General features: G+C 40.2%; 1 protein-coding gene across 2 annotated transcripts in view; it reads left to right on the top strand.

The window, feature by feature from the left end:
• The window catches only part of QSER1 (glutamine and serine rich 1), a 69,417-nt gene extending 43,651 nt beyond the window's left edge, over positions 1-25,766 (top strand). Inside the window, exons 8-13 of one of the 2 annotated variants that reach the window (XM_074997632.1) lie at positions 374-582; positions 1,476-1,613; positions 5,004-5,101; positions 16,785-16,937; positions 19,163-19,258; positions 21,680-25,766. In XM_074997632.1, coding sequence (XP_074853733.1) covers positions 374-582; positions 1,476-1,613; positions 5,004-5,101; positions 16,785-16,937; positions 19,163-19,258; positions 21,680-21,820 — 835 coding nt within the window. In that variant the 3' untranslated portion in view covers positions 21,821-25,766. The remainder of the gene's footprint in view (positions 1-373; positions 583-1,475; positions 1,614-5,003; positions 5,102-16,784; positions 16,938-19,162; positions 19,259-21,679) is intronic. The other variant, XM_074997633.1, reaches the window with a different exon arrangement.
• Positions 25,767-25,974: the final 208 nt, after the last annotated feature.

The following is a 25,974-nucleotide window of genomic DNA, read 5'->3' as shown; positions in this document are numbered from 1 at the left end:
AATGAGTTATCAAATTTCCATCAGATATTAAAGATTAGCAAGATCATCAATATCTTAGTAAAATAGTGATTGGAATACACCTGTAACTCTTAAACACTTACATGACTCACCAAATAACCTTGGACAAGAGAGTTTTTACTTTGTGCAAAAGGAGAATACTGCTATCTAATTACCAGCTGTTACGGATTCATTAATATGTAACATCACTTCAAAGATGTAAAACTAAGTGCAAAGTTTTAATTAAAGTGATCTTACTAGAATGCAATGGAATAAACTTTCTGATTGTCAAAGTACCTTGATTCCTTCTATTGAAATTACATCTTGTGTGAGTTTATTTAGATGACTTATAAAACTATTTGTGATAATATTGCAGAACCATTCATTGCAAACCAAGTAATTGCACCAGTAAAGCTCCTGATCCTCCAGCACCAAAAACAACAACAAAAGTCTCTTCTGTGAAACCCAAAGTTAAACAGCCAAAGATAAAGGCTGAACCACCACCAAAGAAACGGAAGAAATGGAAGGAAGAGTTTTCATCTTCCCAGTCAGATTCTTCCCCTGAAGCCCAGAGTGATGAGGATGGTGAGTGATTCTGTTATCAGTCTTAATATTTGTTTTCAACTGAATTTTAGCAGAATTCATAAATATAACACATAGTCTACAATTGCTGTGTGACCTTGCCGTATTCCCTGAGAAGACAGCTATGTAAAATTGTCATGAAAATTTAACACCTGCCATATAAAGTTTATTTTTCCAGCCCTTTACATTATTAATAGTCTGATATTATCATTCTTCCTTTGGGAGCAGACAGATTTTGCAAAGTTGCTTCGGAATGCAGTTCCACTTCAGAGAGTGATAATGTAAGAATGACACATCTTAACTGTACCAGATCTGTTCCTTGTATGTATTCAGAGTCCTATTTGCTTAGTGGAATGCAAGAAATACATTTTTAATACTCAACTCCTTTTAGTCCACAGAGCAAGTGCATCTATTGCAGAAAAAATTGACTTTGGATCATACCTTCTTAACAGAATTGCTTAACAATTTCCTATTAGAGAGACTTATGTTCTCCACCATATCGGTGATGCTCACTTTCTGCACTGTCAGGTTTTTAGAGTAAAGGCTACTCAGGTGGTGACAGTCACCCTTGATAACTTGGAAACCTGACAGACTGGAGCAATCTCGCTACCTAGTTTGTTGCAAATTCTAACTTTGCCTTCTAGAGCCAGTAAAGTGCCCCAAGAAGCTGAGCAAATACTAAATCTGGACGTGTTAATGACTTCTGTAAAACACATGCAAAGTTTAATATTATTTCTGTTAAAACATAATCAGCTGTCTCAGGGAGCTGCCACTAGAGGTCGCTTGTGTTTACTAATGAAAGCCTTTACTTTCAAAATAGGAACATATGCTAATATACACACATTTTCAGGCTATTGAAGAAAGAAAATATTAATTGTATTCCAATTACTTTTCAGAACTTATACCTCCATCTCCTTATTTTGCTCGCTTTTTGAACACAAGAGCTATGAAGGAGACCTTTAAGAGTTACATGGAGCTGCTTGTTAGCATTGCCTTAGATCCAGATACAATGCAAGCCTTGGAAAAGAGTAATGGTATGGTGTGTTTTACGCGAATTCCTTTGTGCTCGGGTTTGTTTTGCCCCATGATGATTTTTTTTATTTTAAGGTGTTCTTACTTTTTTAATTAAGGAAGCAAATGTGAAAACTCTTCTTGTTTCACAGCAATATAGTAGACCTCTGAGTTCTATGAGGGTTGTGCTCCTGCACTGGTCAGTTTCCAGCACTGGTCAGTTTCCTGGCTTCTGCCAGTGGCAGGGAGCGAAGCGCAGCTTCTCCCCAGCTTCCTCCAGCTGGGGGGAGCCAGACAGTCAGACAGCTCCCTCAGCTGGGGGAAGCCGGGGAGAAGCCACAGCAGCATGGCTGTCTGTCTGCCGGGCTTCCTGCAGCTGGGGGACTGAGGCGGGCTGACTGCTGCAGCAGAGCAGCTTCTCCCTGGCTTCCACCAGAAGGGGGATCCAGGGGCTGGAGTGGGGAGCTGGTGGAGAAGCTGCTGTCCCGTCAGTCCCCAGCCCCTGGGAATCCCAGGATTTCAACTTGCGCTTAACTCACATTAATGCAAGTTAAGCGCAAGTCAAAATCACACATATCAGAGGTTGACTGTACCTTAACTTACACTTGATGATAAACGTAATGTACTATGTGTCATTTGCATTGGTTTCAGGTTGCCCCAGATTTCTGTTTTCCTGCATTCAGTATACTGTGGTATCGCATCAGGCAGTGTTTTGAGTTTGTACTTGCCCTGTATCTGAAAGTTCTAAACAGGGAGATGGCCAATATAATGGTATTGCCACAATAGCATATTTGACCACTGTGGTCCAAATTCCAGTTTCAATACATTATGTCTGTATTTGCCTGGGGAGAGGGGGGCCAGGGAATCATGACCTGTGGCTCAGGAGCAGGGAGCCACAGCCTGTGGCAGCCAGGGGAACCAGAGAGCCATGGCAGGGGCCAGCAGCACTCAGCTGGGGAGCAGGGGCCAGGAAAGCTGAGGCTGGTGACCAGAAAGTGGTTGGCAGCTGGGAGAGGATCTTGGGAGCAGGGCCAGAGGCCAGCAGGGGACTGACCTCCTGAGTCCAGCAAAATCCCTGGTCTGAGACTGCTCAGGTCCTATGGGTGGCAGACCAGCGAGGTGGAACCTGCATCACCAATGAACCTCAATTTTTTTATTTTATCAAGCTCACTATCACCAAACCATTTAAAACGTGTGCCTGCTTTCTCACACAACAACATGCTCATTATTACTTTATGACATTCTGATTTCTGAGCTGTGCAGTAACTGGAATTTGGGTTTAGGCTTAAGATTGGTGTTTGAACACAAGTATGTCCAGATAGTCCTGAAAAGAACTATTGTTGGAGGGGCGTGTCATTTCAACATTAACATTTTAGAACTATGTGCTGTAGTGGGCTGTAGCATGCAAACATCATCAGTTCTGTCTCTGGTAAATTTAATACAGAGGAAGCATGAGACTGGAGACACTGATGGAAAGCATGGATTTCATGTAGTGTACAGCTGCTGCAACATCAGGCTCTATGCTGCTAATCTCAGTTTATCTATATTTCAAAATCTACTTCATGTTTCAGATTCTTCTCTTTGTCTCTGTACATCAAGGACACAGTCCTGCAGCTATGTTAGTAGTCCCAGTGAAGGCAAGGGGTCTGCTGATCCGAGTAGGAGCTGCAGGATTGAGGCACGAATTAGCAGCTAATGAACAGTCTTTTCAAGCACCTGTGGCCACCTAGCCTGCTACCTAGGTTTTAACACCTCTTGTGCAATTATATAACTATATGTATGTATAATGGTACATGTCTGGCAATCTTACTTACATGTAGTGTTACTACCTCCACTTATTGTAAATCCAAGCTGTGCCATGTATGTATGTAATATATGACAGCCAGTTGAAACACATACAGTAAACCCTCGAGATATGCACAATCAAATTGGGTGTGTTTCAGGTTAAGGCGATTGCCGCCCCTGACAGGATCCGCTACCTGCTCCTGTTGGCGGGGGGCAGCTGCTCCTGTCGGGGGCGGTGGCTGTGAGTCAGGCTGCTGTCCCTGACAGGAGCGGTTTTTCCTCAGGGAGCCAGGAAACTGACCAACAATGTGTTGATCAGTTTCCTGGCTTTTACAAGCCCAGGAGAGCTGGTAACCAGGCTACAGCCTGGTTCCTTTCTCCCCTCAACTTGCATGAAAATTCGAGTTACACAGGAGTTGCAGAAATGCAACCCTTGCATAACTTGAAGGCTTACTGTACGCTCTTCAGCTACAAGGAACCTGTCTCTGAACTGAACGTTGCCTGGCATGACAGGAAGAGATTTGGAGAGCAATTTTACGTTTCGTGTTCATTCTATTTTTTGAGTCTTGCCTCGCAAAGTTAAAAACAGAAAAACAGGTTGCATTTAGCTGTTGAGCTGGATATTATAGTGTATGAACCATTATTTGTTAAGTTTTAGAGCAGTGGTGGGGAATGTTGGCTAGTGAATGGCTGCATAAGTGCCCTCTTTAGCTCAGTGGGCCACAAGATTGTCATAGCTAAGATGGTCTCCTGGGATGGGGCAGTTTTTTAGGGTGTACTGGTTGAACACAGAGCTTTGCCTGGCTGCAGGGGGAGCACCTGGCTTTCATAGTCACCGTTGGGTGCAGTCAGTACACACCTCACTTCATGTGTCCTTGCTTTACATACGTGTCACTTTAGTAATACTAGTAGAGAGAAAATAAACCATATGGAGGGAATTTTACAGTACTGTGCATGGACAGTGGTAAACAAAACACACACAGAACCCTAATGGGCCACTAGTTGCCCACCACTCTTAGGCCATTTCTACACAGGCCACTTCCGAAATGCTAATACACGGAGCGAAAGATGCTAATGAGGCGTGGATGCAAATTCCCCGTGCCCTCTTAGCATAATGTCACGTGATTTGGAGTCTGGAAGGAAGTCCTTCTTCCAGAAGCCCCTTCTTCCCGAAAACTTTTGGGAAGAAGGGGCCTCTAGAAGAAGCATGTCCTTCCAGAAGCCCCGCTGGGGGCCGCACTTCTACACGGCGTTTTGGAGTCCGGAAGACCGTTCTTCCGGACTCCAAATCACGTGACGTTATTCCAATGAGGTGCGGGGAATTTGCATCCATGCCTCATTAGCATCTTTCACTCCGTGTATTAGCATGCTACTTCCGAAGGAAGTGGCCTGTGTAGAAACGGTCTTAGAGTCAAATATTGAGTTCTGTATCTTAGCATATAATCTTAATAACTACTTTTCCTTTCTTATTTAAAGGTAAAATATAGTAGCAAAATATACTATTTTGGGCTTTGATTATTTTATGCTAATAAATAGGATAAAGTGGCCCATCTGGAGTTAAGGGTTATATACAAATAATAACCTTACATCTGTACTTAACTATTATGTATCTTTTTCATGTCTTTCAGATGAGCTACTTTTGCCTCATATGAGAAAAATTGATGGCCTGCTGAATGACAACAGGAAAAGACTGCTTTCCAAATTGCGTTTGGAGCATATGTTCAAGGTATTTCCTTTTAAAATTTCAGATTATTTAAAACAAAGTCTTAAACACGTCTGTAACTATATGCATGTGTACAATGAGAATGCAAAATTTTTGACAGGAATGGAATATGGTGTTTGAGGTATTTTGAATAAGAGTTAAAGTATTCCACTTTGCATACATTTTGTGGTATAGACTTTTCTACCACAGAGCTTAAAAGTTCAATTTTGCTACCCAAGCTTGAATATTTATTTAAAGCCTTTTCTCTTCTAAACTTCTCAAGTGCTCTTAAGTTCCTCATCGGAAAATCAAACTCGTGTCCCATTGGAGCCTTTTTAAATAATGATGCTTACATTTCTGTTCCATGGTTCATCCCAGCCTTGCAGCTGTGGTGAGGAGGAGAAAGCAGCACTCAGGCTCCCTAGAGCCAGAGATGAGGGATCAGAGCCGATGAAACAGTCAACCACCTTTCACACTCAGAATCCCAAGTTAAGGGATGGGAGCAGCATGGAGCAGCCAATCACAGTGGGTCTCACCCTTCCAAAGGGTGAATAAATAAATTATTGTGGCCTGGGTGAGGAACAAACAAGAAACACCAGCACCACTCCATACATTCTCTATTGATAGGCAAGCAGGGGTGTATTATCCCCCACTCTTTCCCCTGTCCCAGCAGCTTTGCATTGCCCAACCTAAAGAGGCAGAAGGGAGGAGGTAGGGTGTAAAGGAGGGGCAAAGAGAAAAGAGGCTAATTTACTGCTACTGGCTACTCAAGATCTGATGTCCTGATTATTTATAAGCAGGGTTGTCCCAGTGCTGCTGCTTTTTTCTGCCAAAACAGACCCTTGAAACACTGTGTAAGGCATAGGAAGTAGGTGTGTCTTTTCTCTCTCTCTCTCTCTCTCTCCTTTCCGAGCCCAGTCACAACAGGTGTTTAAAATGGAACTATTAAAGACACGGTCTCACTCTCTCTGTCTTGCACTTCGTGATTCCGCAGAACAAAGTGAAATCTGGTGATCTGCATTATGGATGGGATAAGACTAAATAATAACAACAATCTCTTCTGGCCTCAAAATCTCTCTCTTTTTTTCTTTTTAAAAAAAAAAGCACTGTAGTATCCACCTCTGCATACAGCAGAGAAAGTCACATAAGGATAAAATCTTGAACAGGCAGTTTCCAACATCAGTAAAATTGGCTTTAGCTCTCCTGCCCTACATTCTTGAATCTACTCCTTCCTGCGGGACTGAAGCACCTTTTTGGAGACTTTTGTTCAATCCTTACCACCTGCCTGTCTCTGGCAGCAAGTACACACGTCTGTGTAAGGAAGAGGGCAAAGATTAAACACTAGTGTCATTTCTGGCTCTTTATGTTAAAAACGATAAAAGGGATGTTTATTTACTTAACGATTCCCTGCCTGTCTTGTGGGTGGCATCATGCCTTTCTGATCCAGGGATGAAGGTGTTGTTTTGTATTAGCAGTTTTCAGTCATTTTCCTAAAGACAGGTTAATTCGCATTGATAGGTAACTGTTAAAACATGTTGATTTACAACTGTGCTTTTTTTTTGGGCTAACTAGGAGGATCCACCGTATCTGCATTTTTATTTAATCTGCTATATGGCTTCACATATGTATATTTAGATTCTTAATTTTTCACTTTTTATTGTGGTAGAATGGTGCATTTCTTATTTGCTAGGTGATGGGGGTGTATTTATTAACTCTTGATTTTGCCATGCTTTATTTGGAAAAATTAGGTTTTTTTTCAAATGCACAAATTTACCATTTAATATTGTTTTTATTAGTTAAAATAATTTAATCACCATAAAATATGGTTTCTCAAACTATGTCTGTAATAGGTGGAAAATTAAAAGTGATTTATAAAAAATACCATTATCTGCAATTGGTGAATTGAACTAAGTGTTTCTGGTCACCATGTCCGTCAAGACTTGAGAACAAAGAAATCTTGTACTCTCTCATCCAGTTCTATTCATCAGTTGGAAAACAAGTTTTTCAGCTATTTAATCTCCCAGTCTGTTTCTAACTTTGAAAGAACAGTTCTGGAACAGAACTAGTTAAATAAGCCAAAAATAAGTAAATACACACTCTGTGTGTGCAGAAAAAGCTACTGCTGACAAACACTGGTTTGGCACTTCATCAAACTTTGGTTCTAGTGCTTAGCCAGTGACTTCCTCTTGTTAGAGGTTTGACGCTCTTTAAAACTATCCCAAAAACATATCTTGCTTAATGTTCCTTTTTTTAAGTTTAATTTAAATTAATTTAATAGATTCTAGTATATATAAAGTACCAGAGGGGTAGCCATGTTAGTCTGTATCCGCAAAAGCAATGAGAAATCCTGTGGCACCTCCAGATCAGCTGCTGGAAGTGGGGCCACATCCCCCCTGACTGAACTGACCTCGTCAACTCTAGCCACCTTCTTGATTGGTATTTCCTTCTTTTCATAAACCTAGATATTTAGACCTGCCTCTGAAATCTCCACTACGTGCACCTGATGAAGCAGGTCTTTGCCCATGAAAGCGTCTGCTACAAAAAAGCTATTAGTCGATATGGTGTCTCAGGACTTCTCTCTCTCGCTCTCTCTTTTTTTTTTTTTTTTTTTTTTTAAGTAAATATAAACCTAAACATGGGCCAGTGATGGGCAGCCTACATTAGTGAATGGGCTGCATGAGTGACTCTCCCTCATTTCAGTGGGCAATAAAATTGTCATAACTGAGATGTTCTCCTGGGATGGGCAGTTTTGCTAACTGTGCTTGCATACATACAGTTTTCAGGGTGTGCCAATTGAATTGCAGTAGAGGGAGCATATGGCTCCCACAGTCACTGTTGTGTGCAATCAGCACATACCTCACTTCATGTGCATGTTACGTTAGTAATGCCAGTAAGAAAAAAACACATGGATGGAAACTAGCAGAATTTACAAAAACAACAGAAAGTCCTGTGTCACCTTATAGATTAACATATATTTTGGAGTGGATATTTGCACATGAAAGCTTTAGGCTCCAAAATATTTGTTAGTCTGTAAGGTGCCACAGGACTTCTTGTTGTTTTGGCAGATATGAACTAACATAGCTACCATTCTGATACTAGCAGAATTTGGGAAACCTGTGTAAAAACATCCCACAGGCCACACTCAGAACCCAGGTTGCCCACCACTGATATAAACTCATAATTTCAACTTTAAGTAAAATGGATTTATATTTAAAAATAGAAATGTATAAATATCTCTAATAGTCTTCATAATAAATACAAACTCTGCTTAGCTGATGCCGACCCTCCACTTTTACTGTAGTTTTTACAGTGAGAGTTAAGCACATCACAAAAATTGATTCCTGCTGTGCAGGCCTCCTGACAATGGGGGAAGGGGACAATTGCATAAGGGCCCAGTGAACTTGAGGGGGCCTGGGTCTACTGCTGCCACCATAGCTGTTGTAGCCCGGCTGGTCCCAGGTCCTTTTAAACAGTGCTGTTGTAGCAGCACAGTAGGACTGCAGGGAATCCTGGGAAATTCAGATCTGTGAAGCTGCAGTTTGGAAGGGGTCCTGGAGGTTGTAACCATGTGAGTGAGCAGGGAGGGGAGAGCTGGATTGGGAACGGATGGGGGTGGGCAGTCTGAGAAGAGGAGGCAGGACTGAGCTGTGTGGTAGATCTGGGCATGGCACTTCAGGGAGCAAGGGCTGGGGTTGGAGAGATGGACCAGGCTGGGAAGGGAAAAGAGCAAAGGGATGGGGGCAGAGGTAGTCAGTGATGTCTGGGGAAAAAGGAGCTCAGCTGGGCACAGAACCTCTGGGGGCAGAGCTGGGAAGTGGTGACGACAGTGGCAAAGAATGAAAAGAGTGGGAGTTGCATCTCCAGGCAGGAGGGGATGGGGCTACGACCAACGAGTGGATCCTCTGGTTGTGGGGCAGTGCTTTAGGTTTCCCTGGGAGGGGAATGTGTGGCTGGCTTATGGGCTCTGTCTGAGGGAGGGGGAGGGGGGCCCATTGACTCTGCTGCCCTGTGTCCCACCATTCCTGTCCGTGGACCTGCTGCTATGCTGATGCTTCTGTAGCTGATCATTACACCCAATTAGAAGAAAATCATTCTTAGCATACAGAAGATTGCTGCCATTACATATAATTATATCCACTTACTTATTATAACGTTACAAATATTAACTATATCAAGAAGCTTTTGCTTTCTGCTCACCAAATAAAAGAAAATAAATTATGTCTCTTGAATCAGGGAATGTAAGCCCAAGCCTGTAGTCCGGTCTGCATGGGAGTAAATGAGGGCAAGCCCAAGGATCTGCCCACATGGATCAGATTGTAGGATCAGAACATATGTTTGTAAAATGGTTGATTATGTTAATATGTCTGTATTCCTAGTACAGAAGCAGAAATCAATTTCATGTTTGTATTAGAAATTTTGTAAGAATGAAAGGTTAATTTCCTACCATGAACATCTGTACTGGTTTGAAATCAAACAGGTTACATGCTATTATCTATTATTTAGAACAAGAGAGCCTGATTCTGTAATAATACTGATAAAAATGAGTAATTCAGGTGTTAGAGATTCAGACCAGGCAACCAACTAGTAAAAGATGAAACTACTTTGATTACTCATTAACATCATTCATTTGCTGAATACTTTTTCGTACTTTGTAGCGATAACTGTGTATAGTAATTATAAATTATATTCACTATAAAATTGAAATGGGCAACATGGGATATTTCAGTATAGAGTCACAAAACAAATCACACAGTAAAATCACCAGTCACTGATCCAATGAGCAGCTTTGTCTATGCGCTTTTCTGCATAATTCGAACAGCTATAAAATCCTACACTCTCTGGTTATTGTCTTATTTCAGCAAACAAAATTAAACTATTCTTTTTCAGAAGGATAGCCAATTGCTGGACTTTCAGTAAAAACAAAGAGGAATTCTGTGTCACCTTAAACACTAACAAATTTGGGCATAAGCTTTTGTGGGCTAGAGCCAGGCTCCAGTTCTCACTTACATACGCCCCTCAAATTGAAGCAAGTACTCTTCACCAACTATACACCACACAACAGAAACACTAAAGCAGGCCCCCAGCTGTGGAGCAAACATTGTTGCCAATTCTATCCACCTATCTACTCTAGTGATGCTATCATAGGACCTAACCACATCAGACATATCATCAGGGATCATTCACCTGCGCATCTACTAATATGATGTATGCCATCATATGTAACAATGCCCCCCTTCTGTGTACATTTGCCAAAACAGACTGTCTGTGCAACAGAATAACTAGACACAAATCAGACCTCAAGAACAGTACCTTCAGAAACAAGTAGGATAGCACTTGAACCTTCCTGAACACTCAGTAAGAGACTTCAAAGTTGCCATACTTGAGCAAAAAACTTTCAGAAACAAACTACAGGGTGAAAATGCTGAGCTGAAATTCATATACAAACTTGACACTACAAGACTGGATCTGAACAGAGGCTGGAAATGGATAGCTTGCTGCAAAAAGTAATTTTCTCTCTTTTGGTATTCTCACCTTCTCTTCAGTTATTTGGAGTGGGCCACATCCACCTTGATAGAATTAGCCTCCTTGACACGGATTCTCTGCATAGTAATGTAACTCTCCCATGTTTGCATATTGCTGCCAAACTTGTGGTTTCCACTTTATGCATCTGACAAAGTGGACTCCAGCGCATGAAAACTTATTCCCAAATAAATGTTTTTAGTCTTTTAGTTGCCACAGGAGTCTTCGTTATTCTTTCTGTGTTAGTTTCATCTCTTTAAATTAACTCTGTCTTTTAGATGCAATTTACCAGTGTACATAAATGGAAAGAGATTAGACTTATTAATGTTGATCAGAATAGCATTGTTAGTTAACATCAATTGTGCTTCATTTCTTGGCAGTTTCATTTTCTGTAAAGTACTCACCATTCAAAGTTGTGTGGCTCTCTCCAGAGTAAGTCTGATTTATAGCTTGTCTTCTTGACCCACCAGAACTTGGAAATGATTAGTATTTTCCTCCTCCTCTTTCCAATTCAAAACAATTCCTGTTTTGGGTGAGTGCTCCTGTTTGAAGTCTGTTCTACGCCATAAGAATAAGACAATAACATTGAGCCAGTGACGGATGAGGCAGAACTTCTTGGCAAAAGACAGAAACTCTCAGAGTGCAGTGAAACACTACAGAGAACCCTATCAGGTAGAAAAGTAAATTCATGGAGGAAAAAGCAATCTGCTAGATTAATTTTTCATAACTTGAAGACTGCTGCTATGACTAGTCTACATGTTGGTGTCTTAAGATGACTAATACCAAAATACAATTCTCTCTTTTGCAAATGCATTTTTAGTTTCTTCCTGAGATAGTTACTAATGGGAAAAGAACTAAGCTGTATAAAACGCTAATTAAGCACATTGTGTTTTCAGGGACACAGAGCCAGGTGCCTGGAAACTGTAGGAGTTGGATAAGGGAGTCCTTGAATTCTGTTACTGTTTATTTAAAAGTTCATCTTATCATCTGTAGACTATATAGGGCACAATTTAGTTTTAATTTGAATATTTTAACCCCTTAATTTCTTGCAGCAGCAAATCCAGTTAATTTGCTCCATTCTTTCCTGAAATTTGTTATAGTTAAATTTCCCTGAATGAAGTTGTATTTCTTCACTTGAATAAATTGCTATCGGTTAAACTAGTACATATTCTCTGCGGATGAATGTAATATATTACAGAACACAATGGAACCTTGAAAAATAATTGTTTTTGCAATAATGTGTTATTCATTTAACACACTGCAAAACTGGAGTTAGTAAAAGTAAAATACACCACCGTTTAGTTGATGTGTGTGTCAGAAATAACCTCACGCTTTGCCAGAGATCTGTAGCTATGTCCTTAGCAAAATTATGGCATCTAACACAATTTTTTGCAAATGTAGTGACAGCCCATCTTTCATGTGAAATTCTACTATGCATGCAATGACTTTTCTGACTATGAACTGGAACTGCTCTTTCCCTGTGTAATTAGTTAATTAACATAGTGGTGTGAAAATATAATACCTCTTTGGTGTGTCATAGATATGCTTGCAAAACTGGTGTAGATCCACCTGTGACAGCAGAAAAAGACTTCTTTTGGCATAGCTACAGTCACTCAGGGACATAAGGTAGCTATATGCCAGATGAACTCCTTTTGTTGGTTTATACAGTGTCCCCACTGGAGGTTCTGCTGCAATATCGCTATACCAGAAAGTGATCTAGAAAAATGAGTACTAGGTTGGGAGCTGGGATCTCTGAATTCTGATCATGTCTCTCCCACTTACTGAATATTCTTGGCCTTAGTTTTTCATATATACATATTAACATATATTAATATATACATATTAATATACATATTAACACCTCTCCTTTTGGGCCTTAAGGCTCACTTCAATCAAAATAAGTATCTGCATTGGGGGTACACCAATTTAATTATAAATATTTTACAAACTAGAGAAGCCTTAAGAGTTAATTTAGCACTGTAGTGCTTCTATCTTGTAGATGAAGCTTCTGTTTAAGTTAGTTGTTTCAGGAATCCAAAGCATGCTGTATGCATTCCAGTCACATGCTCCAACTAAAGCAGCAGCAACATTTTGGGAAGGGAGCTTGCATTTTTTTTAATCCAGGCAGTTTTGCCAGAAGTCACGATTTCAACGTAAGTCTTGTGATTTCTTTTATTTTTCTTAAAGCTCCAGATATTGGATTTGTGTGATGCTTTAATTTAAAGAAAAAAAAGTTCCTTTCCCTTATGTCTTCAGAGGAAAGATTGAAAACGTGAATCATAGAATAATAGGGCTGGAAGGGACCTCAGGAGGTCTTCTAATCCAGCTCCTTGCTTCAAGCATGATTAACCTCCAACTAAGTCATCCCAGCCAGGACCCTGTCAAGCTGGGACTTAAAAACCTCTAGGGATGGAGAATCCACTCCCTCTCTAGGCAGTGCATTCCACTTCTTCACCACCGTCCTGGGGAGGTTGTTTTTCCTAACATCCAACCTACTCCTCTCCTTCTGTAATTTCAGACCATTGCTGCTTGTTTTGTCATCAGTCACCACTGAGAACAGTTTCTCTCCATCCTCTTTAGAGCTCCACTTCAGGAAGTTGAAGGCTGCTATTAAATCACCCCTCAGTCTTCTCTTCTGTAAACTAAATAATCCTAAATCCTGAATCCTAAAACATGTCAGAAGGCAACTAAAGTAAGTGAAAAGATATTTTTAAAAAAGTGTGAAATTTTATGCCAATTTCATGTAGCTTGGGGGCCTCACTTGTGGTATTGGCAGTACTACCACAGGGGCCTGAAGGACACTTGCAAATGCGTTCTTAATTAAGGAAATCCTGTGTAGCTAAAGAGAAATTACTATGTTTCACTGTAGTTTTGTTCCAGAGCTCCAATACCTGAACTTAAGGACAGCTGGGTGTTTCTTCCAAGTTATGAGAACTAATTGTAGGACTTTTGTTTGTTTTTGTTCTCCTGATTGTTTTTGGAATTGGATGAGAGAGACTCCCTAAAGCATTGTACAAAAAAAGGAACTGAAAAGCTGACCAGAAATCTGCTACATGTAAATTCCCATTCTCTTCCAATTAGTAGACTGACTAACTCCGACCAAGAATGCCCAAAAGTGTCTTGCAGCTTTTGGTGCCCCTCTGTCAAATGGGGAATCCAGGTCCTCAGTTTTTAAAAAAAAAAGTATCAAAACAGAACAGCATACAACAATACATTATTTCTGTGCTCTGTAGAATGTTGATTTTTTTTTCTGATGGGTGTCACTTCCGACTTCATCTGGAAATCAAATTTTATGAATAATAAAATCTGTCTGAAGAAATATGAGATCTACAGAATTAGTTGGGTATCAGAAATTAGGGTTACTTCAGATGCTGCTAATTGACTTTGGCAGGAGGGGAAAGAAGAAGTTGTCTCTCAATTAGGCTTTTTGGGAAAGAGGCTGTTCTCTTTTGTATACCCTTTGATCAAGGAAAGGACGGGGTGGTTTGACATTTTGCAGGAGTGGGAAACTGCGCCCCATGGTCTGGATCTGGACCACAAGGTTCGGGCCCCTCTCCACAGCATCTGGCTGTGGTGGGGGTGAGGAGTGCAGAACTCTAAGCTTCGCAGCTGGGTCAGGCAAGCCAGGACTGGATCCAGCTCACAGGCGCTGGTAGGGGAAAGGCCAGGAAGCCTCTCCATGTGGTGCCACTGCTGTTGCTCTAGCCAGAGAAAGAGGAGTCAAACTGGAAGTGCTATCTGGACTCTTCATCCTGCCGCTGTCACTTATCAGAATTCTGCCAATCAGGGCAGCAGAAGGCAGTTCCTGGGAGTGGTGGCAGGAGGGTGCAAAGCCATGTGCGTTATGAGGTTTCTGCCCTGGTAAGCTGCTCCCTGGTCACTCAGACCGCAGGCCCACAGACAGCTCCTGCACCTCCTCCTGTTCAGACCCCCGTCTCATCTCCTTCCTGTTCCCTGTCTCTCCCTGACTCCACACCCTGTTCCTGCCATCTGCCTCCCAGATGCCTCAACCTGACCCCTCCCTTCAAGACTCTGCACCCCAAACCCTCCTGTACCTTTCCTGCCACCCAGACCCTGCACTCCTAGCCTGCCCCTGCATGCTTCTCCCACCTAGACTCCTACCCCTCTCCTGCACCCCCTTCCTCGTCAGCCTCTTACCCCACTCCTGCACCCTCCCTTCCACCCAGACTCCATACTCTAAGCCCACTTCCTGGCAGCCCTCTCTCACAGTGAACCCCTCATTTTTGGCCCCACCCCAGAGCCTAGAAGGGCCGACAAAAAGTACTAGCTCTGGCCCCACTAGGCTCTGGGGCTGGTATGTGAGGGGAATGAGGGAAGTGTCTCCTCAGGTGGGGACCACATTAGTGGAGGTTTCGTTGGTTGGTTGGTGTTTGGTTTGGCTTTTTTTTTTCCCAGGGGGATTATTTTGTTTTTGCTTCTCGCTTTTGTGGCCCCTGACTGATTTTATCTGTGAGTCAGTGGCCCCTACAAAAAAAAAAAATTCCCCACCCCTGCTAAAGAGGACACATCAGACTCCTTTGGCTGTCTAACTACTGCCATATCCTTCTTTAATCTTATAAATTTTAAGGGCGTACTGTTTACTACCCTCTCTACCATTTGAGATTTCTATTAACATCAAGTGCTTTGTCTTTGTTTCCCTCTGTGACTTATTTTTCATTTACGTGTGCCCTCTGATTAACTAGTGTATTCATTTAAAACTTTCTTAATTGTAAGTGCTCAAAATCATATTAAATTTTTGAACTGATATAAAAGTTCAGATTTTTGTGTGCTTTTGGTGGGGGGTTAAACAAAGACAGCCCTTGAAGAGGATTTCAATTTAAAATAAATAGAGTTGCCACATCTTTAAACATTTCCATTATTCAATCTGTTCTTTCAGTGAGATTAAATTCTATCAGTAGATTACTTTGTGTCTTGGGGACAAATGAGAATTTAACTTTGTTAATTCAAAGTACTTACTACAAAGCAGTATTGTTAACTGCCATGCACATTTATCCTCCAGTAATGGTATACACTGTTGTCTATAGCAGAAAAGTTTATTTTTTAAGTACTCTTGACAATTGTTAATTTTTTGCTGAGATTGGGTGCATTTTCTGGAGCAGTGCAGAGAAAATAATAGTTCGATATCTAAAGTGCAAGGCATCAGTCAGCGGACTGGGTTTTATTCTTTGCTTTTATGACTGGCTGTGTTGCTGCAAAACTTACCTGTGTTTCAGTTACCCCATCTGTAAAAATTAAGATGTCCCTACCTTATAGGTGTCGTGAGGCCTAAATCATTGATACTTCTAAAATGGATATAGATTTCTTGGATGGAAGGAGTAGTGGAATATAAATTAAAATAAAAATTGTAAGCAATCAGAATTGCCTGCTCGATTCCTGGGTGGTTTTGGTTTTTAGTGAAGGAACCAAAGATGACAGTTGAGCTATGTGAAAGGCCCTGATTCTTTTGCAATGTTAAATCTAGAGCCAAACAAAAAAGTCACTTCTATGAGTGTGTGTGTCTGAGGGTGTTCCTGTCTTGCTGTCTCATAACTGATTGACTGAGGCTTTGTTACACTGGTAATTGAGCGACAAAGCTGTTGTGGTTCACAGGTGCTTAAGGCCCTGTCCCTTTCATTCCTTCCCTTAGAACGACAGAAATAAGTACAAGTCCATGGGTCAGCAACCCTTCTGAGGCGGAGTGCTGAAATTTGACCATTTGACCTCTTTGTGTGGTCCGGGTGCCAGTGATACTTTTTAAAGTCCCTAATAGTCCTACTTACAACAGCTTCATTAATAAATATATTAAGATGCAGAGCTTTACCATTTAGGTGATGGTTGGTAGCATTAGCTGGTCTTTTGTTAATGCACAGGCAGTGTGGTCTCACTTGCCAATGAAAATTGGCTTGTGTGACACTCTTGGCTTGCATGCTGGGGGTTGCTGACCCCTGTAGTCTAAATGGTGCCATGTCTGCCGGACTGCTCAGGTGTTGGAAGTTTTTGTCAGCAAAAGTGCTGACAGTGTGATTCAGGTCAGGTAGACATAGACATGTTGCGCTTTTAGAATTGTGTGTAAAATACTTTATAACTGGTTGCTTTCAATATTTTAATTTTTCTGATTGATTAAAAGGTTCTCTTTTGATAGAATTTTTGGATAATTCATAATCTTTTCTTTTATGCTATGTTTAAGAGTGCTTTGGAAAACTTTCCTGAACTGACGGTAATCACTCGCGATTCTAAAACAAAAGGTGGAGGAGCTACTCTTTCGAAAATCAAACTGAATGGCAAAGCTTACAACAAAAAAACCCTGAGGGCTTCTAAATCAACCACTAAATTAGCACAGGTAAGTGTTCTGAAGGTTGATTGTTGGTGCCATCTTATTTCTAATATAATGGAAAAACTAAACAAAAAATTGTGTTTTGTTGGTAATTAGATTTTCTTCAAAATGACCAAGAAATTAAAATTTTAAAAGTACTTAAATAATTTTGAAAATAATGATTTTTTGAAACCTACAGCTTGTTAACTCTTTTATCTTTGAGGTCTTTTTCTATTCTTTCTTAAACCATTATAGGTATAGGTTTGCTAGGTGTCCAGTTTTCAACCAAACACATGATTGAAAAAGAATTGTAAGGGGCCCAGTCAGCACTGCTGACCAGGCGTTGAAAGTCTGGTTGGTGCAGGGGCAGCAAGTTCCCTTCCCATCTCTGTGTGGCTCCGAGGAAGCTACTGGCATGTCCTTCCAGCTCTTACATGTAGGGGCATCCATGGGGGCTTTGTACACTGCCCATTCCCTTCAACACCAGCTCCCATTTCTCAGGAGCCATGGCCAGTGGGAGCAGCAGGAATGGTGCAGACAGGATCAGCTGGAGTGGTGCAAACGGGAGCAGCATGGACCTCAATGGCCTCACCTCTGCCTAGGAGCCAGAGGGATATATCACAGCTTGCCTGGGGCAAGCACCACTCAGAGCCCGTGTCCTGAATGCCCTCCCACACTCCCCACCCCAGCAAAGAGCCTCCTCATATGCCCCAGTCGCACCATAGAAGCTGCATCCCCAGCCCATTCCTCATCCAGTCCTGTACTCAGCCCCTGTACCAGCCCAGAGCTTCCTTCCACTCCCCTCATTTCTGACTTCCCCCTGGAGTCCACACCTTCCAATCTCGAGCCCTCACATCTGCTGACATCCCTACTTCCTGCAGCTTCCTCCCACACTCTGAACCCCTCAGCCCCTGCATAGATCCCCCTCCTGCATCGCAATCCCTCTACCCCACTCCCACCCACACACAACCTGAATCCCTAATTTCTGGCCCCATCCCAGAGCCTCAGCCACCATCTGGAGATTTGACTCCCTCTCACATCTCAACTCCCAGCATGGTGAAAATGAGAGCATGAGTAGGAGAGAGTGAGTGACTGAGAGTGGGGCTGGAGCATTGGAGACGGTATAAGGGGCGGAGCAAAGGTTTTCATTTTTCAGCAATTAGAAAGTTGGAAACTCTTTATAAATAGTTATCCCTAATAGGTAAGCAAAAATATGGAATGTTCACTAAAGTAATATTGCACACAACATTCTTGAATAGAATCATGTGCCTATGTAAATAATGTGTTAGGGCCACCTTGGGTACATACACAGGAATAAAAAGAACTGCTGTTGGCTCTGGTCAGCTGACACAGGCTTCTCAGGGCTTAGCTTTGGGGCTGAAAAATTTCGGTGTAGGTGTTCAGGCTTTGGCTGAAGCCTGAGCTCTGGGAGTCTGCAATTTTTAGCTACTCAGCTTAAGTCCCACATGTCCAAGTCAGCTGACCAAGGCCAACAGCAGCCATGCCACCGGTCCTTTATTGCTGTGAAGACATACCCATCATTGATCTGTTCTGTATGCCAAAGCAAGGAGTTAATGAGATACAAGAAAATCTCTTACCCCCTGTGCCAGGAGAATATAGTCTTCTTGAAGGTTGCTTCCTTCTTGCACAGGCAGCAGTGATGTGCCAGCAAGCACGTCACACCAGATCTAGGACTGGTTCAAGGTACATTCCCACTCCCCTCATCCCTCTCTGACTAGACCCTACGGGGGAATACAGAGCAATCTGTGGGAGAGCACAATGATGTTTTGCCCCTACATGGGGCTTGTGGTAGTATAGCCTTTAATATTTACATTTACTTAAATTTGCTGTAGATTACTTCAGAAAGCAGTTTAATAGATTTACATGGAAAAATAAATCTTTTAATTGCAGACATTTTAATTTAAACATAAGGTACATCTTAGGCTATGCATATAAACAAATTCTTTGTTGTAACATCTCATTTATCTCCAGTGACAGAACTTGTTTCCTGTATTATTGTTAAAAATATTGAAAAGAAATATTGGAGAATACATACACCTCATTCGTGTTCTTTTCAGGACAGCCTTAACTAGATTTTAAAAGATACTGGCAGTCTTGATGCCATTTCAGACATGATGTTATTTACCTTTTATTTCTGCATTGGTAAAATTGACTTGATCCATTTGGTAATAAGAAGCCTATCTTGGAACAAATAGAATTAATGTGCTTAAAAATAACTATTTCCTCTGCAGGAGTTTACTGTAGATCCAGAAAAAATACAGTTGTATTCTTTGTATCATTCACTCCATCATTACAAATACCACATATATCTGGCCTGTAAAGAGGAGGTGAGTACTTATTCTGTTTCATGCATCTGGCATTATTTTAAGAATAAGAAGTGGTGCAGAAAGCTATATTACCTGTACATAACATCATTGTTAGAACATCAACATAGAGCAACTAAATGTTTTTGATTTTAACCCAATCAAAATAATGATTCCTTTGGAATGCTTAAGAAATATATTTTCCAACTAATTCAATGTAATCAACAGTTGCTGTTAGTGGGTGATCATTTTCTATTCTGCATCATGCAATATGTTAAGAGAGGGAATATTTGCAAGTTGGAAATGATTTCCACAGTTAAACCTGTATTGGGCATTACTGTATAACTTGATTAAAATTTTCTTTCATATTTTAGTAATTGAAATTAATCCCTGTATTTGGGACAGTAACTCTTCTTAAGACATCTGGATCTTCGATGTACCTTTTTAAGTAAAATTATTAATGTTAATAGAAGAAACGTTTAAAAAAAACTAATTTAAAAAAAACTGTTTTTCTCCCACTTCTTGAAATCCTCTGACAAAACGCTTACAGTACAGGTTGTACCTCAGTAGTCTGGCACCCTTGGGACCTAAATGACCCCAATGAGGGATTTTGCCAGACTAGGGGAGGTTAATGCCCCCCAATCCCACTCTCTGGCTGAAGTTTGCTTGCTGCTTGGCAATCCAATACTGGCCCCATGCAGCTGCCTGGGGAGGTCAGATGCGAATGCTGCAGCCCAGGTCTCCCCTGTGGCTGCCAGGAGACAGTGGCGCTCTGGCCCCCTGTGGAAATGCTGGCTGTGACCCCCTCTGAGGCCGTGGAGGGGATGCTGGCCCTGGCTCCTGCTGTCCTTCCCCAGCTCTCTGATCCAGGAGCATCATTGGTCCTCATGGACTAGGGATGTTTCCAGATCAGAAAGTGTCAGTTTCAGGAGGTGCAACCTGTAGCCTCAGACTCAGAATTTCTCCCTCTCTGTGTCTTGTCAACATACACACTTTTCATACACACATTCTGATAACATTTTGGACATAGGTTTTTTTATTTAAACACACATGCTTATGGATCTAATTGAGTTTCACCAAGATTAATTGACAAAACTACGCAGACCAGCCACTGTTTCTGATTTAGGATATGATTCACCAACTGTGCTCTGTACAAATCCTTGATGAGGCAGGCTAGGTAGCCAGAGGCATGTGGGTTTCGCTCTGTGGGGGTGAGGAACCTTTAGAGATCCAAGAGGTTAGAATAGGTGTGCTGGAGGAAAGACTGAATGGGACTTTGGGAGACATGGGGTGTTTTAGCAGATGTGAGGGATCTGCAGGAAAGAGTCTTTTAGATAGCGGAAGGAGAGCCTGAGAGTGGGGCGACTGGCTCTGCAGAAGATCAGGGATAAGGAGTAACCCATTGCCTCTGCGTAAGGCATTGGCATATCACGGTTTCCCTCTGATATTTCTTCCTTCGTGAACAGAGGCCACAACTACCAGCAGAGCTCTTAGGCTCCAGTGCCTGGAAGCAAATTCACTGAGTTCTTTACGCACAAACTCACACATGTCCAGACCACATACAGCTTTGGCTCCACTTCAAAACACCCTAATAATGCACCACTCAGTTCTCAAAGCCCACTATGCAGCAGCAGTGTGGGGAACTCTGAGAGTAGCTGCCTAAATGCCCATAGTATTTCTATCTTGTAACAAGGTGAAAGGAAGAGGGAAGGAAGCACAGTGTGAAGGGAGCATGAAAGCAAGTGGGGTTTTCACTAGATTGGGTGTGCCATGGGAGGAATGGAGCTCAGTTTGATGGTTCTGAAACTTGGGCAATAAGATTGCAAGGGTGAGGAGTGAGGACTTAACTGCTTCTTTTATAGATGTCTTGATACTAAGTACACTGAGCATTTTAAACTGGTTTTTAACAAATTTTGAGTGAATATATAATAGTTTAGATTTAAAATTAAAAAAGTGTATTTGTGTATTCATTATGATTCATTTGCTTTTAAGTTCATTTTTCATAATAAATAAAATATTGTTGCCTTTTAATTGGGCATATTTGTAAATATTTTATACAATATCTTAGCATTTATTTATATTATTGGATCTTGTATTTAAGAGTGCTGAGTTGACACACATTTGTTCACATATATGGCATTTCTTGTGACCAGTTCCATACCTACATTTCTTAAGATACCAGGAGTGGAGGAGGATTAGCACCTTGAAAAATCATATCCTAGATTGATATGTTTAACTTGGTCACTTCAGTAATGAATAATAAACTTGGACCTTAGGGCGTCATGTCTGCAGAAGAAATGGCCCAGGACTACTAAAATTTGGTTAAGAATTTCTACCACTTGCAGACATCAGCAAATGAACCAAGGAAGTGTGTAAAAGCTGCATGCTACATTTTAAATGAGTAACAGAGGCGGACTAATGTAGTATTGTTTCTCTCTTAAATAGATTTCTTCTGTTCAGAAAAAGAGCACAGATCTAGGACATGAGGAGATCGTTCAGCTGTGCATGAAAAATATAAAATGGGTGGAAGATCTTTTTGAAAAGTTTGGTGAACTTTTGAATCATGTACAGCAGAAGTGTTCATAAGACTTTTTTTGGAATCTCACATTTTTCTACGGCACTAACCTGATGGAAAAGAAAGCTCAGAGAAAAGCTCTGATTACCCATACAATACCTGACTACATTCTTATTCATAGGCATTTTATTTCTGTTATGGAACTTTATACTTTGGCTTCTGCTAAGGAAAAGTGATGCTGCCAAGGAACTCAATCTTTTAGTGATGGAACTAAATATAAACATCACCACATTTTTAACCTGAATAATGATTTTTCTATTTTGTAAACTAATGGGTAACTTAGTTTTATTTTCAGAAATGTTTTTGACAAATGATAAAGCATGCACTAAGTATAATTTTTTTTCTTTATTGCTATAGAGATGATAACACTTAAAATACGATGGCTATGCGTGACTCTCTTGAACAGCAGAAAGAGTCAGGGCTGGGGTAAACTAAAATTTGCAGTTCTGTCTGACCATGAAATTTAGAGTATTATGCATTTTATAAACAGAGCTGGTGTGACATCAAATTCTGTATACAAATATTGCCATCATAAAATTCAAAAATGTCATATGCTTTATGGACTCCTTTTACTATTATCATGTTCAGGAGACTGAACATGGAGTTGGTGCAATCCTATGACTGCTTTTTGTGTCAAATTATATTGTAATGAAAGACAATGACCTTAACTATTTTCCCTGTTTTTAAGAAAAATATTTTCCTTTATACTGTGTTGGTTTTTTTTGTTTTGTTTTTTCTTTTGGAAGAAAAATCCAATTGTACATTTTATCTCACTCATAGTTGTATTTTTCATGGAGAAAATATTGTGGTTAAAGTTGTTTCATGTATCTTTGTAATACACTTTACATTGTTTTCAGTAAATCTTATTCATTTATATGTTGATTTCATATTGTAAACTATATATCTTGAAGTAACCCTTTTTGTTTATACAGGTTTGCTTCAGTGTTAACCATAATAATGCATAATAGACTAGTTGTGTTTTACGTGTAGTTGTGTTAGACACTGCAGTTATTTTCTCATACATGAAAATAAATTTCTTACTAAACTAGCACTTGATTAACTGAGAGTTTAAATGAAAGGTTATCTTACCTTATCTTCTGGACAACAGAGATTTATGATTGAATAGACTATATGCAGTGTTAAACACAGCTTACATAGTATTTTTTTTAGAACTGGGAGTGGCAGAGCTGTTCTCTTTTGGTGCCTTTCAGATCATCAGACATACTTTTGTGGCATCCTTCCCAGCCAGTTTCTTAACAGTCAGTAGTGCCACTAGTCCCACTCAGACAATGAATGTAATAGCTCAAAATAGTAGAATAATTTTCCTTGCCAATGGAATGCCTTACTTTCAGTCACTCAAACTCTGTGTGCATGTGTGTGTGCGTGTGTGTGCATTACCCTGCTGGGTCTCAAAAAAAAAAAAATAGACATGTCATTCTTTCCTCAGATAATTAAAAAAAAAAAAATTCTTGTATCCTTTAAACTGCCAGTTAGTGCCTTAATTTCAGCCAAGAAAGCAGGGTGCACCATTCATTGGCCAAAAAGGACATGCTTGTATACAGTGTTGTTTGTTTTCCAGTTTTCTGTTTTGATCCTATTTAGCTGCTAATATATTTGTTAGACCACAGAATTGTAAAGAATATAATGACGAGATGTGAAAATGCAATTATATCATCTTGAATAATCAAATCAGGGTTTTGAAAAATCAAAATGTATGTTGTTTTACTGATTGAGTTAGATCCTTATTAAGTTGGATGTTTGCCATGTTTCCAGAGGTTTTCATCTTGTTAAATGCAATAATTCTCCTTTAAGGTTTGTGCCCACATTACTGTGGACAGACTGACTCAACAATGAAAGTTGTAAATGGCTTTGTTTAATTTAAACTTCTTCATATTGTACCTGCTTTTTAAAGGCCATTTATTACCATGACAGAAGCTGCATTGTGTTCCTGCTGTGCATATCATCATGAAGGGAAGCAGTGTGGATTTTGACTTAGGAAGAGTAGAGTGTTAGAATCATTGTACAGGTAATTTTCTCTTTCATTGAAAAGGAGGGAGTTGAGGTATGATAGGGTAGGAGAGCTGCTGCAGTTCTCTCTGGCAGGACTGAATCTTGGATGAACTACATCATGTCTGAATCAGGAGTGAAGTGTCATCTCTCCCCCTGATTTTGTACTTAAACTAATGTTGTGGTACCAGTCAGTAAAGTTACAAGCATTACGAGTTTGCATTTAAAATCTGCTAATTTAAATATGAACACTAAAGTATATAGACATTTACCTAGAATATTCATTAATCTATCATTTAAAATCAAAAGCATGATGACATAGATTGAGCAAACAATATGGTTGGCTCTTTGGTTAGACAGGAAAGTACTAGTCAGAACTTCTAAGCTGCAGGTGCCTTCCTAATACACCCATGAAAAAACAAATGGAAGACATTTCTACATTTTTAATATCATGTTTCTACTTTATGCTTTCTGTAGGAGCCCGAATGGACGGTTTAAGAACCCAGTTATTTCAGACTATGCCCTCAGACTATTGGAAGCTAAGCAGTGGCTTATGGAGAAGCTGGTCTTTTCATAAAAGCAGGTACATTTAAAAAAAAATAGATGGCCAGTTATTAGCAGTGCTCTGCATTGCTATGGGAGGAAACTTTTTGCTTCTTTCCAGCTGTGTTTCATTGCCAAGGCCAATAGACGGAGCACTCTGCCTGTGGAAGATAGGACTCAAAAGTGACCACACCAGACTATTAAAGAGCAATATAGAGGAGCCTCATAGCACCCTAGAAAGATGGTGGTTGTGTTGCTAGGACATCAGATGAGGGTAGATTGAAAATATGGGAATCTTAAGGATGTGAAGGACTGTTCAAATGGAATAAAAGTTAGTCAGTGGTAATTGAGGGATTTTTATGCCGAAGCATATTTAGAAGAAATTGCAATGTACAAATTATTTTTGCACAAATATCCAGCTTTGTTTTGTTGTGTTGTAATTTCAGATAAGTGATGGGTAAGAGTTAATTATGCACCCACACCCAGGGTTCTTTCCTCCTTGATCCTGCAGTGGAGTCCATGTTCTTTAACCTCTGTTGCCAATGGTAATTCAAGCATTAACTTGGCTGAAGCACAAAGTAGGGGGTGGGGGGAAGATGCACTAGAAAGAAACAAACCCCTGTAAGATATTTCATTAGTTCTCAAATAGAGAAACTAAGGAAATCAAATGTGCAGTAAATTAGTCAGGCTTTAATTGTTCCCATTCCTCCCCCAAGCAGAACAGCATCCTTCTCTCTCTTGTTTCTGTTTTAATTGAAGCATAGTATGTCTGTGAAAACAGATTGCTCTCCAAGCTGCTACTTCCAAAGTTTTGCTAGTAAAAATCAGTGAAACTACTGGGTTGAAAAACTGTCTCTGTCTCTGAAAATCTCTGAAGACTTTAGGGCTTCTGGAGTATTATCATTTGTGTCAAATTAATGTATTGTTTAATTGATAGACATTTCGAAAAAGAAAATCTTCCAATCTGTCTTCCAGTGAATGCTTTCTGTAGGGAAAATATATTTTAAATAATAAATATTTAAAGTAAATTTTAAAATAAGCTAAAAGTATCACAAAATGTCAGTGTGCAATCACTTCTGATTTTTCTTGGTAGCGCTTGACATTTGGTTTCATACCGTATCACTCATCTGTGCATTATTACACAATGCACACCTTACCATATCTTATTGTTTAAGTTAATGTTAACATGTCATTGTTAATAAATGCATGTTTCTGTATATCTCCTCTACATATAGCAAAAAATAGGTTAGGACTAATACACCTTATGAAATTTTAGTCCAGATTTTCAGGTGGTCCATAATACAATGTATGGAAATGTGAATAAGGACACAATTTTGTACCGTTCATTTGATGTTATTAACTAAATCCATTAAAATGAAAACACTTTTTAAACAAAAGCTCATAATGTTCAGTGATTTATTATTAAAACACGAACAGCTAGACTACTGAAAAAATTGGCATATTTGAGACAAAATTATTGCTCATCTCTCACTTAAGATGAAATCTTTAATTGATCTAGTGTGTTTCATCATACTCTTTTAGTTCAGACACATGCTGTCCAGTTTAATGCTGTCTGTAATTTTGTTTAATATAAATGTGTATGTCTGCTTTCCAA

This window comes from Carettochelys insculpta, chromosome 6 (genome assembly GCF_033958435.1).
Source record: "Carettochelys insculpta isolate YL-2023 chromosome 6, ASM3395843v1, whole genome shotgun sequence".
NCBI lineage: Eukaryota > Metazoa > Chordata > Testudines > Carettochelyidae > Carettochelys > Carettochelys insculpta.
This window is presented reverse-complemented; position numbering and strand designations above follow the sequence as displayed.